Source organism: Xiphophorus maculatus, chromosome 12 (genome assembly GCF_002775205.1).
Source record: "Xiphophorus maculatus strain JP 163 A chromosome 12, X_maculatus-5.0-male, whole genome shotgun sequence".
In the NCBI taxonomy this organism is placed as follows: domain Eukaryota; kingdom Metazoa; phylum Chordata; class Actinopteri; order Cyprinodontiformes; family Poeciliidae; genus Xiphophorus; species Xiphophorus maculatus.
This window is the reverse complement of record NC_036454.1, coordinates 22,382,408-22,400,064: the sequence shown is the minus strand read 5'-3', so window position 1 is coordinate 22,400,064 and position 17,657 is coordinate 22,382,408. Positions and strand designations below refer to the sequence as shown.

General features: G+C 39.0%; 2 protein-coding genes across 2 annotated transcripts; both read left to right on the top strand.

The window, feature by feature from the left end:
• Positions 1–1,026: 1,026 nt before the first annotated feature.
• On the top strand, positions 1,027–3,269 carry LOC102218894 (homeobox protein Nkx-2.5-like). Its single transcript, XM_005808514.1, has 2 exons — positions 1,027–1,279; positions 2,758–3,269. The coding sequence occupies exons 1-2, from the start codon at positions 1,027–1,029 to the stop codon at positions 3,267–3,269; spliced, it is 765 nt and encodes a 254-aa protein (XP_005808571.1).
• A 7,220-nt stretch (positions 3,270–10,489) lies between these two features.
• Positions 10,490–11,516, top strand: LOC102219157 (homeobox protein Nkx-3.1-like). The gene is made up of 2 exons (XM_005808515.3): positions 10,490–10,728; positions 10,976–11,516. Exons 1-2 carry the CDS (start codon positions 10,536–10,538, stop codon positions 11,371–11,373), a joined length of 591 nt encoding a protein of 196 aa, XP_005808572.2. The 5' UTR covers positions 10,490–10,535; the 3' UTR covers positions 11,374–11,516.
• The last annotated feature ends 6,141 nt before the right edge of the window (positions 11,517–17,657 follow it).

Genomic DNA, 17,657 nt, shown 5'->3' with positions numbered 1-17,657 from the left:
ACTTCTCCGTAGCAGCTTTTGAAAATGTTGCGCCCTTGGTGTCATTAATTTCCCTCCATCTGTTTGTCCCTTTGAAGGAAACACCCGTGCCATTCAGGGGCTCTGTGGCTCTCCTGCAGCGGGACGGGTCGTGTCTGTGCGTGTTTACTGTCTCTGTGGACGCGCGTCTCAGCCTCAGTCAAGCATTGCTGGTTGGCGCCGCTGTCTCCCCACTTCCACAACATCAGGTGTAATGTTACTGTTTGTTGTGGCCTGAGCTCGCTAATAACATGGCTGGACAACAATGTCGGCGGTAAAGCTGCGCGACATCACCCGGGGATCACTCAACCCCCTTTGGACCTGCAGCGGTGGCCGAGTGGTCGAAGTAACGCACCAAAAGCGACGTTTCAGACAGACTCTACGGTCACTTTGTGTGTTTAATTCTGTTTCATTTCATTTTGTTTTATTTCACATAACTTTCCCCTTTTTCTCCCATTTTCTCACTGCATTCTATTGACTTGCATTTTCTTTTATTGTTAGCCAGTTGGTTTTGTTTGTTGCTAATAATTTAACAAACAAAAAAACAAACTTTTTTTTTAAATGCCTTGTTAAGTAAATAAAAACCTGTTCATCTTTCTGAGAAATAAAGACAATTTTGATATAACTTTTGTTCTTGTTGATGGCCACACATTACTTCAGTGCCTCCTACATCTTAATTGGGGTTCTTAATTACACCACCACATTGACAGAAGGGCGGATGTGATGATAGGTGTTCCTGTAAGGTGAGAAGATGGGGGAGCCGCAGAAGTGTGCGCGCAGTCTCCCCGGGTGTTGGCCCCTGTGTCTCAGACGGACTGATTTCTATCTCACTTGTTCATTAGCAGGACCTTTGGATGGTTTAAATCCTCCGAGGCCCCCCTCACTTATCAGTTAGTGACGAGTTTCGCCCGGCAGCGCCTCCGGGACCAGCTCCAGCACACCAGTGAGTAAAAAAGAAATAAAAAATTAAAAAAATAAAGTTTCAAACGCCCGCAGCAAATGATGAGGATGCATCCCAGTTCCACCACCTCCACCCCGTTCTCTGTTAAGGACATTTTGAAGTTGGACTACCACCAGAACGAGTATGAAAATGATCTTCAGATGATGGACCAAGTTGTTCCGATGCGTCAACATCAGCTGATGCGCGCTGCCTCCAAAAGCGACGGGTTTTATGACGCTCAGTCTGAGCGGTGCGTTTATGGGATGCAGGAGAAGATCGCCGTTCACAGATCAGCAGCAGAGGAGGAGATGAATGAAAAAGGTGAAACTAACAGAACTGTTACTAATAACAATTATTTAAAAAAAAAAAATGCACTTATGGTTTGTTTGGTTCCATATACCAGCATACCCACACTGTTTCATATTTTCGTTATTTTAGTGTATTATTTTATTTTTGTAAAATGCATTTTCATTTTGTAAACAATAATATGTAGACAATGCCTTTTACAATTTTATCCAAAAGTCTAAAGTAGGTTAGTCACCTATTTATCAGCCTGAACAACAAACTGTGGCCAAAAACAGGAATAAACAGATGTGTTAATGTTTCTTTTTATACAAAAGTAACAATTTAGGAACTAATTTAACTTAGGCTTTAAATTCCGACCACCACTGTAGTTTGGAAATGTAATTTATTCTTTTCTCTTTTTGCGTGTACAAGTCCAGTTTTAAACATGTGACAGTAGATGTGTGAACTTATTTAACAAACTATTCAAATGTAATCATTGAATCTTAAAATAAAGTTTTCTGTTGTATTTTAGCAAACTGAGATGAGTATGAATGACCCAATTTTAACTTCATATTGACTTAGCCACAACGAGCAATAAAAGTTCACTTAAATTGTATTAATCTAAACAAATCAGAAACTATCAAACAAAACAAAAAATAACCATGCACAATCAACATGTCAATACAAACAAGACAATGGCTGGATTTAAAATGTTTGAATTAAGAATCATTTTTCTTTCTATATATTTAATACCACCCATCTCAGAACGATTAATACAGAATACAAGTATTCATCAAGAATACTGTTTCACTACTGTATTCATTAGTGGCCACACAGTTCATGGATGCAGACCATCAACTTTATTGGCTGGGCTCCTTCTTAGCACGACAGTCCACCCTAATGACACCTTCGGTGTTCGTTTCATGTAATTATCTATCCTAATCTCCAATGTTAAAAAGGGGGGAAAAAACCCACAAACCATTCAAGTTACCATACTGCAATAATTCAAGTTACTATATCAAGGTGGCTGGTAAAGCTGTTTCCAAAACATGCATACACACAGACAACTAAGCTGCAGATTATTTAAAGGTTTTACTACAGCATTTGAAATACCTCTTATGGTATATTGGTTTTGAGCCCTAGTCCTCAGGACCCACAATATTCTGCAGGTTTTATGGGATTAAAATTAGAAAGGATTCCTTAGATATGGGACACTCGCTCAGATTGTATTGAAAGTGATGATGATGATGTTCCTAACAAGAAAATTCTGCTTGAGGTCCCATTCAAACTTTGTCTGTTTTATGTCTAAGACATAAAATGCAATTGAAACAATAACAAATTTAACTCGGTGGCCGGTAAACTTTGATTTCTGACCACTAAAGAAATAACGTAGTTCATCATCAACAACTGCCTCGACATGAAACTTAGCACATAAATATATATAGCCTACATGCATAGCCGGAATTAAAGTTTGTGTCCAACTCTAATTGAATGACCTTTTTTCCTCGCTGCAGACAAGTGCGGCCCCGGCTCTTCGCCCGTCTGTGACAGTGACGCTAAAAGCAGAAGCAGGCTGCGCCGGAAGCCCCGGGTCCTCTTCTCTCAGTCCCAGGTGTCCCAGCTGGAGAGGCGCTTCAGGCAGCAGCGCTACCTGTCCGCCCCGGAGAGAGAGCACCTGGCCGAGACTCTCAAACTCACCTCCACCCAGGTCAAAATCTGGTTTCAGAACCGGCGATACAAGTGCAAGCGTCAGACGCAGGACAGGTCCCTAGAGCTGGCCGGGTTCCCACCTGCACCGAGGCGGATAGCGGTGCCAGTGCTGGTGCGGGATGGGCAGCTGTGCGGCGCAGGTCCCTGCCATTCGGGGCCTTACAACGTAACTCTGGGACACTACAGCCCCGTGTTTGACAGCGGAAACAGCGACCTGTACGGCTGCGGATACCACTGCGTGTCCAGCTGCAGCGGCCAGCTGTCGGATTCAGCTGACTCTGCTCCGCCAGCTTCAGGCTTCTTTGCTGGGTGTTAGAGGCTGGTACACTTCTTCACTACTTTCGCTGTTTTCCGCAATTGTAGCTACCTCAAGTTCATATATCATTATTTTATTTCTATTTTGTTGTTTATATTATCATTTAAATGACATTTTTAATAAATAAAAAATAAAAATAGATCACGTTTGTTTATTTTGTTATTCCCTCCACCTCTAGTCGTACTCCCGGGCTGTGGACCCTGCATGGATAAGCGGGTATAGACAGTCCATGGATTTAATGTTTATTCAACTCTTTACGCACGCGTCAATCCAATTTACGGCTTGGGGTATCAGAAGGCGTTTGACGAGCTTCACAGTTTTATCAAAGGCAACCATCGAAGAGCTAATGGACGAAGACGAAGCGACATCCGACCTGGCAGAGCTGCTTTATCAAACCGAGCTCATTATTGTCCCATTCACAAACCCACAGAGTGCAGAGTCGCTGATAAGGCCAGAGAGCCTGTCTTGTCTCGCGGCTCCTGCTTGGTAAACAATGCCTCAGACTGAGTGGCTCTTAAACTTTTTCAAACTTTCAAGAAGAGAGGTTGAGAATTGGATCTGTCACTCAATCATGAGCTGCCGATTCGTGGGGAGATGTTCCACAGTCGTTACAGCCTGCTTGTTTCTTTGCAGATTATTTGAACGGGTGGAAATAGTTTAAGTTTCTCGGTTTCTCAGTAAAAGAAAAAAAAAAGTGTGTTTTGGTGTAACTTTGAATGGCTGAGATTTAAAGAAAGGAAGCACTTCCGCACACAAGCTGAAGCTGCATCTCAGCTGCCGAGATAAGAATGAAGCTGTAGACAGAGAGGAGACGGACTGATCATCAGATAGTAATGTCTGTGGTGGGGTGTGTGGGTGCTGGTTGGATGGATAGATTTGGGGTGTGTGTGATAGTTCTCCTTTCGGCAAATGAGAGAAACTCTTAAAACAAATGTTGAAACAGTTATTTCCTGCAATTAGATCAGAATAAAAGGCAAAACAAATGAATGAACAACAAATAAAACACTGAACTGAAACACATAAATAAAAGGGTTTTGTAGAATAGAATAGAATAGAATAGAATAGAATAGAATAGAATAGAATAGAATAGAATAGAATAGAATAGAATAGAATAGAAATAATCTTTATAGTCTTTCAGTGAGGAAATTCAGGCATATCCGCAGCAAATTGGCAGACATTAAGGGATGGAGAATCATGCAAAAATAAAAATAAACAGAAGTGATAACATTGTGTGCAGAAAGAGCAAATTTAAAAAATACTGTACAGTTATAAAATAGCACTGGCTACTCTATGCAAGCTAAATGTCAGTACCTTTGAGGACAGCTATGGCAGTAACATCAGAAAATTTCTGAAGGTGGAAGCCTGGAGGGTTAATGGAGAGAGTAGCTTGTAAAAGTATAGTCCTGTGTACTCACTTACTGTGAGCAACCAGTGAGGTAGTCCAGTATGCACTGGGACATGTGGTGGTCCACTGGTGACGGTACCAGTGGACACTCAGATATCCTGGCTAGACGGTGTTAGAGACACTGGAGGACTGAAAGAACAAGGTCTTCCGTTGATGTTCACTTTAATATAAAAGATTACCTTTAAAAAAACATTTAGCTTAGACTGACATATGTTGTGTGTGAGTCTAAGGTAATATTTTTGTTTTTGTCATTTGGGCACTGAACAAGTCTTACACAATATGTATGCAGTCAACTGGACATGGACATATAGCCTTAGTGTGCAATGTGATGACAGGCATTAACAATGAATAGCAAACCCTGATTAAAGCAAAGCATCACACTCATTGGAGTTGTAACTGTTTTATCAATTGACATGCTGCATTTCAAAGGTTGACATTTCAGTCAAGTGGGAGTTTTATGTCTTTAATTGTCATTGATATGACCCACATAAAAACAGATGGCATAATAATATAATAAAATCAGTCAATAAATAAATCAGCATTATTAAAAAGTCTAACACCACCACACTAATGTGTGATCATATAAACTGAGAACAACTGAGACCAGCTCCTCTTCTACTTTGAAAGTTTGACTGCAGTGGGTATTAATCATTTTTAGCAGCTGAACAGTCTTTCTTTTGATACTTCATGTATTCCACATGATTACATTGTGAAAGGACCTGTGATTGTCCCTGCTGCTAAGAGCATATTTTGAATAACTTAATAAAAAAAATACACTCACAAACTGATCAGATTACAATTTGTCACAGCCGACGAACAGAACAGCTGTAACAGCTGGGAACTGTCCAACTTTTCAGCTTTCCAAAGTTTGCAAATTTTGGAAACTTTGCAAACTTTCCAAAGTCTGTATCTGGAACAACAACAACAACAAAAAAGCATCATCTTTTATTGTAGTTAGAAAGCTTGACATGTAAACACGGCCGAACGGCTTTTTAAGACAAAAATGGACGGGGCTTGATTACGTTGTGGAGATGAGGGTCCATTTAAACGAGGGATGACGCGAGTTTAGACGTCAGTGAAAGACCTATTATGATTTAGTGAACTAGAATTAAGTCATGCTGTTCCATCAGCTTCATGCTGTATTGCTCTGTTTTTATAACAGTATTCATGCTGGTCAGATAAGCTGTTGTCTATGATCGCATCTGAGATGATTTACAAATCAAATAACTGTGCTGCATCTAGATCATTTAACCAAAGAAATGCTAGATTTCTTACTACCTGAATGAGAAGTAACTAGCAGTTAATTGTCTCTAACGTGTCCATTTGAAAACAACATGTTGATCTATTGTGGCGCTTTAGACTACTGCTGGAGATTTGAGGCTCCCTCTAGTGGGAGAGTACCTTCTCTTCCATCCCTTCATTCTAGTGGAACTTTTAAGTCCATGCAGACTTCAGTGTGGAGCTGGCATTTATCCATATCTGGTTTAAAGTTAAACCTTCAAATGAAAAAAAATAATAATGAAGAAAAACATATTTTAAACATTCCAAAAATTATTAAGATTGAGCTTGGGCTCAATTCTGTCCCTAATTTATAACCTGAGGGTGTTAAATAGCCTGTAAATGTCATGGCTTTATTCTTTTCCAACAAATGCAATGTCGGAATTAAAGATTTTGTCAAACAACAGTACATTTATTAAATATGCATCGCATCATCTCTAAATAGCTGAAGATGAATAAAGAATGGCATCTATGAAGAAAAAATGGTCCGAAACACCTTGTTCAGAACATATGACAGATTGAATAAAAAGGCTTACCTGTGTTCAAAATCAGTTCAGATAAACTGAACAAAATAATGTATAAGATTTTAAATAAAATTTAAAAAAAAAGCTTGAATCTTACCTACGTGGGTTAAAAAAAAAATCCTATTTATGACCTGGAAGACTCTGAAGCAGAAACATAAACCTTCCACAACCTGTACCTCTTTAAAAGTTCTTGTGCTGAAGTAGAGAGCTTTAAATAGTCAGGTCTGATTATCTTTGTCAGGTTTTAACTAAATACTCTGCTGCTCATGGCCTTCGTTCTCAAACACAGAGTCTCTTTGGTTGTTCCACGTAAGTGGCTAAAAACCCAAGGGACATTTTATTCAGTAGCCCCAAGGATGTGGGACACTTTGCTGTTGCAGCTCTTTTTCACTGACTGTGGAGGTTTTTAAAATAGCAACTAAAAGTACTTTTATTTTCCCAGGCTTTTATGTCACGATTTTATTGTGTTTTTGTGTTTGTTTCCTGCTTTGCATAGTTTAAGGTTACTTTTTATCGTACCTTGCTTTGTGATTTTATGTCTGATAAAAGCACCTTATGAATAAACTCTACTTACTTACTTAATGTTGATCATGTACCACATACTGGCCTATCATAAATCTGATGACATATCTGTTATGTCACAGAAATCGTTTAAAGAGACCATACTAGTTTTGCGTGAAGTTGTAACTCACATGACGAAAACTGTTGTCAACCCGACAACAGCACAGGAGTCTGACAAATGTACTGTTAAGTTACAACAATCTCTGCCTGTCATCACGGACAATGAAATAACAGGGGAAATGGCAGAAGACTGATGGCACAGCGACATGCAGCAGCTCAAAGAAAACATTGTCACCACAAAGTTTAAACTGTGGAAGACAAATGCCTTTCTGGGCTAAAAGGTCGGAAGCGCTGCGATGTCACGTCTGATGTGCAACTATGCAGTGACATATCTACGAGGTGAATGCTTAAAACACAATACCTGACAAGGAAAGGTTGCTAGCTTAAACAGACAGCAATCATGGGGATTGTTAGAGAATCAGAGTAAGGATCGTCTTCCTCCCGTATTGTCGCAGAATAAGGGCAGATGACTGCATCGGTGTGCTCGCTCAAAGGAGCTGTTTCAAATGTAATCCCCCTCTAGAATAACACGTGCGCTGACTCTTACGGCTCGCTTTTGTTTATGCTTGTGTCATCACGCAGAGTGCATGAGGTTTCCTCTTCAGACACGCGAAGAAGGTTCAGAGAAAAACCAACCAAGTTTGGGACGTCGCCCTGAAGTCACATCCTGTTTAAATACATTTAAGCAAAATTTGCGCTTCTGCCAAAGTGAAAAAGGTTTTTGTTTTACAGAAAATACCACCCCAAAAAAAAAACTCAGAGGGATTGTAGAAAACAAAAGAGATATGGAGTCTAGACAATAAGATAAAGGATCTCTTTACCATTCAACATACCTGAGAAAGCTGTAGACAAGGTCAGGGTAAAGAGTATCACATAGAGGATCTTAACACTGTGTTGACAAGACAATAGGTTAAAGAGGAAGCTGAGTAGATATGCTATTCCAGCGAATCACCATAAGCAGCATTTAAATATGTGTGATTGCCAGTGTAATTTACACGACTAACGATATTTTCATTTTAATAAAGCAGGGATGATACAGGGCCACGTCAGTTTCAGACTACGGCTGATGCGTGAACAGAGTCAGCAGGACCAGAAGGCAGCAATGGGGTCATGTTTATCATACCCGAAATCATGGATCGACTAATGAAGCATTAAATCCCAGAGCAACACGGACACCTCCAGTAAACATCTCAGCCGCCACAGAGAGGTCACTCTGCACCGCAGAGAACAACAAATAAACATCTAGAAACAATGAGCGCATCCATTCAGGAGCCGGCCTCAATGTGTCCAACTCATTAGTGCTCATGGAGGCCTGACCACCCACTCTGACCCCCACCCTTCCCACTCTGCCCATATGCTGCAGACAGTGGTGTCTCCCTGAGGCCACTGGGCTCCTCGTGCTGAGCTGACGGGTTTGTGGGGATTAAGACGTAAATCCATTTAACTGCTGTGGCACCAAATACTTAGAGAGTATGTGTGTCTGGAGCAGAAGGTTTTATCTTTCATCCTTTCACCCCAGGAAAGCTACAAACTTGTCTCATTTTCTTTTAAAGTATGTAACTGTACAGCACCTCTCAAAAATATTCATACTCCTTGAGATTTTTTTATTCATTCCCACAAAACAAGCAGAAACAAATCTATGTTTTATTTACAGACCAACAGTAAAAAGCTCATGTTATGTAGTCCCTTGTAATTTAATCTCAATGCAAATTCAACTGTGGTCAGATGGTTGTCAGGGAACATCAGAGAAGAAACAGCATCATGAAGACTGAGGAGCTTCTGGTTATTATGATAGAGATGCAGGAGGCAAACAGTTCATGGTTTGTCACAAACGGCACAGAAAACAGGTAGAGGAAGGAGCTCTGACCGGATGAGAACAGAACTTTACTTTTTATCAAACATACAAAACGCCGTGAGTGGTGGAAAGCAAACACTTCACATCACTACGCAATGTTCACTGTGAACATGCGCCTGGCAGCATCATGCTGAGGAAATGCTTTTCTTCAGCAGGAAGAGGGAGAACTGGACAGAGTTTAACTACATCTGGGAAGACAGATGTAGTAATGCAGGAAAGTCTCTTGATAAAAAAAAATATGTTGCAGAAGACTTAAGACTGGTGCAGAGGTTCAGCTTCCTACAGCACAAAAGCCTAAACATGAGAATCAGGGGACCAGAAAACAATGTTCACAAACACTTTCCACGCAAGTTGACTGAATGTGAGCAACACTGAAAAGAAGACTGGACAAAATTTGGGTTTCTAAAGCTGGTAGAGACAAGTTCTACAAAGTGTTGAGTTAATGGGCATGCCACACCTTTCAGATTTTTACTTGTAAAATATTTTTGACAGGAATAGATCCTTCTGCCTTCCAATTATACACAGCATGGGTTAGTATATCACAGAAAATCTTAAAGTACATTAAATTTAGTTATTAATATCAAACTGTTACAGTAGATTTACACGTGCAGGGAATACATACAATACATTTATACATTTATACAGGGCAAAACTATTTTGTTTAACCACAGATTGCAAATAAAAGTAGGTTGAAACAGTTTTTCAAATTATGACATAACTATTAGTTATGCACTACGCCTCATCTTGTTAATAATGTTTCAGAAAACTAGAACCAAGTAATGGTCTTAGATTTTTTCGTTGCAAGTTCCTTATAAGAAATGCACAGAAAATCTTCACATAGTATTTTTAGTGTTTTGCTTTCCATTTATTTTATTTATTTTTAGTTTTTAGATAGTTCAGAGTAAAGAATAGAAAGACATTATTTTAAAAGTGTGTGTGTGGGCGTGTCCATGGGTTTTTGGGGGTGTGTGGGTAGGGGTGTCCGCGTGTGCTCATGGAGGCCTGTACATTCATGCATATGTCCAATTTATCCAAGCTGAAAGTTTCCAAAGAAAAAATTTGTTTCGTTTATCTGATTTTGTCTCTTTAAAAATGTAAAGACACTGCAACAAGAAATTTACTTGACAATATTTTTGTTCATACATTTTCACCAAAATCCAGTGTGTGGTGTGTTCGTGTGCTGTTGGAGATCTGTTGCCTGATTGTTTTATTGTCTGTCTTTATAAAGTCGTACCAAGTAAACACTCCAAAAAGCCAACAAAATACAAAAAAATGTTTCTGCTTTCGGTGTTTCACACTAGAAATTAATACTAAAACATCAAAACATTAGAACTAAACAATTACAACACTGATTTTGAGGAATGATAATGATTTTAATCTCTGAAATTCCAGTAAGGTTTCTCCACAGAAGTCGACAAAATGATTGTCAGCTTGACCCACCCCTCTTTCACTTCAGTCTGGCTGAACCCGCCTCTTCCCTACATATAAATTGAAACCTCCTGAGAGTGTGAGAACACACACGCTGCTTTAGCAAAGCCTCGGTCTTCTGGTACCGACAGGTCTCCGATTCCTGGGATCACTGGATGGAAATGTCTGGTACAATCAAACCTGTGACGTCTTTCCTCATTGAGGACATCCTGTCCAGTAAGAACTGCAAGAGAGTGGACGGCAAATGCAGCTCGCCAAGGAGGGAAAAATGTTCCGACTGGAGAGAGGAGTCTGAAAAGTTGTCAACACACCTTTATCCTGAGGAATCCGCCTTTGGAATGCACACAGGTGAGCACCGGCATGCTTGAAATAACTGGAGGGTTAAGTATAGGGAATCTGTCAACGGTTTTGCATGCGATGTTGACGAGCTAATTCAACATCTCTTTGGGATTTAGGAAATGGTAGCAATATTGAGTTAAAAAATAGATCGCTTCAATTTGTCTATTCTGCGTAATTCATGGTGATCACAAACCTAACAAACTTACTAAAAAACTAAACAGCAGACCTATTTATATGTCTGCTCTGTCCTCCACAGAGTCTCTGGACACGTCCCATCCCAGCTCCTCAGAGTCGAGCTTTTCCTCCCCAGGAAAACAGAAGCGGTCCAGAGCGGCCTTCACGCATCTTCAAGTGCTTGAACTGGAGAAAAAATTCAGCCACCAGAAATACCTATCAGCCCCAGAGAGGGCCCATCTGGCCAGCACCTTAAGACTGACCGAGACCCAGGTCAAGATCTGGTTTCAGAACAGGCGGTACAAAACGAAGCGAAAGCAGCAGACTGCAGAGCTCTGCAAGGATGCGTACAAAGCAGACGGACTGGGCTTGAGAGAGGATTTGGTCAGAGCATCACTATTAATGTCCTTCTGCAAAACCTACCAGTACAGACCCTACCTGTGGGACTACAGTGGAGCCTGGGGGCCAATGTTGTGGTAGAAAAGTCACGACAGATAATAATTAGCCAATGCTAAGGGACTTGAAGTTTCTTTTCTTTTAAGTAATACACTTTGAACTGCCTGGATGCTTCTCTTTTCATATAATAATGTTGTCCAAAGAAGCAAGCTGTGTGTTGCATGGATGGTGACCTGAATCAAACTGTTTGGCATTGGTGACTATTTCATTAATAAATTATTTTTTGCTGAAGCTCATTTTTCTTGAAAACTCTTTGCAAAAAAAAACTATTCACAGCAAGAATTTTGTGTAATTCACAAAAATTTTAGATAACATCATATTCTATTGTGTTTTATACAACACTTGTATTATCCATCCATCCATCCATCCATCCATCCATCCATCCATCCATCCATCCATCCATCCATCCATCCATCCATCCATCCATCCATCCATCCATCCATCCATCCATCCATTTTCTTAACACCCTTGTCCCTAGTGGGGTCAGGAGGGCTGCTGGTGCCTATCTCCAGCTAACGTTCCGGGCGAGAGGAGGGGCCAACCTGGACAGGCCGCCAGTCTGTTGCAGGGCAACACTTGTATTAGATGCTTAATAATAATTAAGCTGTAAATTGTGAATTTCTCTCAAAGGAGCCGGTGAAAATATTACAGTTAGCTAAAAAAAATAACTTTTGTGTGACAACTCTAGAGGTATTTTGCTGGAATCGTTTAAATCATCTGCATGAAGTTACACTTTGTGCAGTGTGAGATGTTATCTGTTGAAATTGAGGAATGAGAGCTGATTCTGTTGGAGAACCCTGATCAGATTACCTGAAGATAAACAGCATCTCAGTTTCCTGCAGATGACATCGTGGCAGTTGGGAAAAACCATTGGGAAAAAAAGAAATGTACACAAGATTGCCGAGGCAGTCGGAAGAGACGTCAACACGACCTCTGGAAAGTGCAACAAAAACATGAATTGACACAAAACACGCGGTGATCTGAAGTATGAAGATTAGACTCAGACTCTTGGGTCCAGTTTAAACTGATGCCACACCCTGTTGTCACACACACCCAGGTGATGATGTCGTATTGTGACAGCTCGGCATGAAGCATGTCAGACGTTTTGTGTGTCAGTACTCTGATGGGCATGGTATTCTGCAAAAGATAGGAACGTGCACAGATAAAATAGTAACAGTACCTGTTTTCTTTAGGATGGTAGCTGCCTTTTGACATGAAGAGAGTGAAAGAAAGTTAATTGTTTGTTTTTGCCTTTTCTTAGATTGCACATCTACTGTTTGGTTTTGGGGGGGGGAAATGCTCTTCATGGTAATAATACAATTTCCTTGACTCCTGTTTTAATTTACTTTGAACATTTAGAAATATATATATTTTTATGGAGGACCAAAACTGGCATAATTAAAGATAAAATCAGAAATCTATATATTTTTTTTGTTTTTTCTTATCCTTACACATGCGTTTTAAGAAAAAACAAGCAATGTAAATTTCTGCTTTTATTTTAAAGTATGCCAGTTTTGGTCCTCCATATTCTTGCCACTCTTCCACAAACTCCAGAATGATGGAGTTTGCACCGTATTTTCAGTCTGTTCATAGATCGTTCCACCTATGAACTATAGGAATCTCTAGAACCCCTCCAGAGTTATCATGCGCCTCTAGATTTATATTAGGATAAAATTCTCCTGATATCCTGCATCTGAAGGGAGACTCTGCCTTGTTGAAATCTTTTAAACAACATATTATATATTCTTGAGGCACACAAAATCACAATAAGTTACTTGTTACTTGAAATTACACACTTTGGTTGCTAATTAGATGACCTTTACACTTTGTTTTTTATTAAAAAAATGTCTGTGTAAATCTAGCTGAAAAATTAAATACCATGTACATTTTTTTTACTTAAAATTCATGCAATATGTTCAGTAGATGCCTTATGTAAAATTACCAGTGAAAAACAATGATTTCTATCTGCAAAAAAATTAAGGGGTTTAAATACCTTTACTAAAGTAAAGTGTATGCCATGGCATAGTGTTTTTCAGAAGATGTGTGCAGCATGTATGTAGCATTAAATGTTTAGAAAATGGGAAAAGGTTTATTGTAGTCTCAGTTAATAACACCATCAAAACAAGCCATGTGGAAAGAGTTGTTTAAAAATGGAGTGAGTGATGTTTCAGCCACGCTGAGAAGTTGTGTTGTTGTTGTTTGAGTAAAATGCTTTAAAGACAGACTGATGCTTTCTTGATTCAACAAAGAAAGCATCAAAGCATAACAAGAAACATAGAAAAGAAAAGAAATAACCATCAAAACTACACTGCAGACTGCAAGAGACTGCAAACCTTTTACAACCTTTCACTTAACAAATATGCAAACACAGGATATCTCTAAAGTCTTTAAGATCACAATAGCAACAGCAGTTTTATCAAATATGAGGGTGTGTATCATTTTTATTTTTTTATGCTATTTGCATCCTATTAAGAAATCCACTTGTTTACTTAAAACACTCATGTATTATTTGTGAAAAAAAAGCTAAGAATCTGTAGCTTTTGGAAATGAATTTATAGTGGGATACAGTGGTGACTTAGTTCTGTCGTTAAAACTGGTGAAAAGATGGCATGCAAGATTACTAAGCTGTAAATATTTAGGAAGGGCAAGTTGGCAGTAGCATTAGTGTGAGCATAGGACAGACAGAACTGATAGAGAGAGCCCTCATTGTCACAAATCTGACTTTAGTGTTTAACTCAAAAGCATTTGCTTTAGAACTAAATGTATGAGGCTCATTTGTGATTTGGTTCAGTATGCAGGGTTAACATACAATAAAATAACATTTATATAGAGGAAGTATATCTATGAAGTTATGAAACCCACAGGACATTATGAAAACTGAGACATCCTGCTAAAATTAACATGGCTTCTAAAACGTTTATTCATTTTCTCAAACTGAAGTGAACTGTAGCTGAGCTCTTCCCTAAGCCCTCAGAGTAAACAGGTAGTTTGACATGAAGAGGGCAGATTGCATCTGTTTTGACGACACTGAAAATCCGACTGCATCTCGGTGTCTCTCAGGCCGTATAGGAGGCTCATCAGATAAAGGAGCTCATAGAAGGTTGAAGTTGGAGGTGAGCAGCACGGCTATTATCGCAGTCACTGTTTTGTAATACCTGCATTTCCGTGGGCTCAAAGGGAGACGGTACATTGAATCCCAAACAGAGCATACTTGCAAAAACACCAGGTTGTCTTTATTGTTCATTTTCAATCTTCTCGGGGGAGTGACTCTGAAGCTCTCTGTGGGCCATCTGGATTTACAGGATTTGCAGAGCAAGCAAGTGAGGGTAAGTGGGTAAAAGTAGGTTAAAGTCAATTATATCAGCATATATATAAAAAATAAATTCCCTTCTCAACCACCGCAGGTGGTTCTTATCCTCTGAGCTCGGGTCCTCTACCAGAGGCCTGGGAGCTTGAGGGTTCTGCGCAGTATCTTGGCTGTGCCAAGGACTGCACATTTTTGGACTGAGATGTCTGATGTCTGGGATCTGTTGTAGCCATTGGTCCAGTTTGGGGGTGACTGCCCCGAGGGCCCCGATGACCACAGGCACCATATATATATATATATATATATATATACGGTACAGACCAAAAGTTTAGACACACCTTCTCATTGAATTCAATGAGAAAGTGTGTCCAAACTATATATATATATATATATATATATATATATATATATATATATATATATATATATATATATATATATATATATATATATATATATATATATATATATATATATATATATATATATACATATATATATATATAAGCAGAATATGAAACGACGACAGTTCTAGAAATCCCCACCAAATTATGAAGCATGTGCATGTAGATGTGACTCATGTCTGCTAAACAGCCTAGCAGGACCAGAACAGTAAACTCCTCAAGGTCCTCGATCCTCATGATGTCGTGATGTGAACTCTTTAAGCAAAGCAGTTTTTGTTAAATGCACTTTCTAAAAAATAATAATAATAATAATAACTAAAAAAAGATGCATGCCTATCAAAAATGTAGAGAACTAATGCGGTACGAGAAAAGAAATCAGTAGCTGATATGAATATACAATTCTGTGGTTTGAAAGAATGATGTGATGTAACTTCTGAGAGTATTTCTGAAGAGGATTAATCTTAATCTTAAAAGTGAGTCATGCCTTGCTTACTGTGCTATTTTGGTGGTCTGATGTGCTCTGTGCACACTGCACTGAAGTTCACTTCAAGGTGGTCAATGATGCTTTAACAAACAAGCAGATCTTTCCTGCAGATGAGCAGAAAAGTAACCCTGACCACAAAGACAGTCTTTGTTTGTGCTCCAATATGCCGTGACTGTCTCACAAATTTGTTGGAGATGATAAGGAGGTTTAACGCGGCCTCCATCTACCCATGGGAGCTCTCAACAAAATTTCCTCGGATATTGTAATTGGATCCCTCATGTTGCTCATCCAGCAGAGCAGCTGCCTTTCTTCTCCCATCAGCAGATACGCCACGGAGCATCTAACTCTCCTGATGGCTGATGCCGATTGCGCTGCTGCAGGCACTGGGAGAAACATGCTCTAAGACATGCAGGCCCCAAGATAAAGGTCATTTTCCTGTTATCTTTCAGATAATGTTATAAAGTGGTAAGAAAGTTTACTGCAGATTACAAAGATTAGAAAAAAACATTGTAAGATGGAGGATGTGGATGAGAGGGGCATTTATTGTGCGCTTCAGATAAACAACCGACTCCTGGACGAGGGCGAAAGCTAAACACTTCAGGTTTATAGAATCGGTGTACGTGTCCATAGACATGTTGCCGGTATCAGCTTTCTTCTTTATCTACAATTAACATCTTTGTCATCAGAGCATTTTAGGCAGAAGTAAAGCAGTTCTGTAACAAATGGTGAATGGAAGCAGCTGAAAGTCTAATTTTCCTACACATAGTCAGTGATTTACTGTATATGTGAGGGCTTCAATGCACCATGGTGATGTAGATGTCAGACATTCTTGTGAGGACATACGACTCATGTTCTAGGTTTGCATCCTGACGCTTTTCTCATAACATTATGTGGCCTTCCAAAGTTCTTTCAAGCTAATCGTACACCTGTGGTGGATGGGAGAACTACTGACTATGATGTCACAGCAGCTACAGTTGCAGTGTATAGGTATATTTTTTTAATATTTGTTGAAACTGTCACCATGTCATGACAGTGTGTTATAAGATAGATCATCTATGAAAAGATCGAAATCCTACACATGCAGAAATGATTGGCAGTGCTAAAACCCTCCTCCTGGCTCTGACTGGTTGCTTTCACATAGTCATAGTGAAACTCGTGACACTGACACAACATAGTGGCAGTTTCAACAAACATGTAAAGAAATGGGTTTTTTTTATATATATAAAAGTCACATACTGCTGCTTTAAACTGGCTCATTCTCAAAATGCAGTCACTGGTAACAGCTGTGAGCAAAAGCAGTGCTGTGTCTGTTTTGCCACACGAGATTCTTGCTAAGTTGAGTCTGAAACAAAAAATGCTTTAAAATTACCTCATAAAACAGTCACAGATGGACTGGGACCTGGCACAAACAAATCATTTCATAGTGTGAAATGATGTCCTTACTGCTTTGCTTGTTGTAAAAGCTGCAATATGGTAAAATGAAACAATGTCATATTTCAAGGTAAAGCAGGAATCTTCATAGCAAACATAAAACGAGGGTCAAAAAAGGCATAATTCTATAAATCATTAGCGCATTATGTAAATATTTATAAATGTGAGAAAAATAACAATGGAAATACTGTTATTTATCACAATTTTTCATCTTTTCAAAAGCATTAGGTGTTTTTGAGTGGTTGTTTAATTCCATTATTTCATAGTTCTGTGCTTCAGCATGTCTTGATAAATTATTGATACATTTGACTATTTATATAATAAATATATAATGATTTCATTTAATTTATCACACTTATACATTTTATTTCAACAAATCATTTCTTTATTGGATTGTAACTTTTTCACATTACTATTGTGCACAGAATGCAATAACACAGGCTGCAACAGTGCAATTCTAAGTCTAAAAGTGTGCAGACCTGGCTCTTTTTCTACTAGAACCATTCACATTTCTTATTCAATTCTCTTTGAGGAATATTTTAGAATAACAACTAAGCAGCATTCTAAGGTGCATTCAAATATTCTAAAATTAAAAATATTAGAATTAACTCTTTAGTCAGAAATGGCAATATATAAGAAAATAAAAAATGATGTTATGGTCAAAATGTTATGTGTCATAGTA

Bases quoted from the DNA above. Each gene is read 5' to 3' on its own strand.
- LOC102218894 (XM_005808514.1), top strand. From the start codon at position 1,027: ATGCATCCCAGTTCCACCACCTCCACCCCGTTCTCTGTTAAGGACATT. The intron at 1,280-2,757 runs GTGAAACTAACA...TCCTCGCTGCAG, and splicing joins GGAGGAGATGAATGAAAAAG to ACAAGTGCGGCCCCGGCTCT.
- LOC102219157 (XM_005808515.3), top strand. From the start codon at position 10,536: ATGGAAATGTCTGGTACAATCAAACCTGTGACGTCTTTCCTCATTGAG. The intron at 10,729-10,975 runs GTGAGCACCGGC...TGTCCTCCACAG, and splicing joins CGCCTTTGGAATGCACACAG to AGTCTCTGGACACGTCCCAT.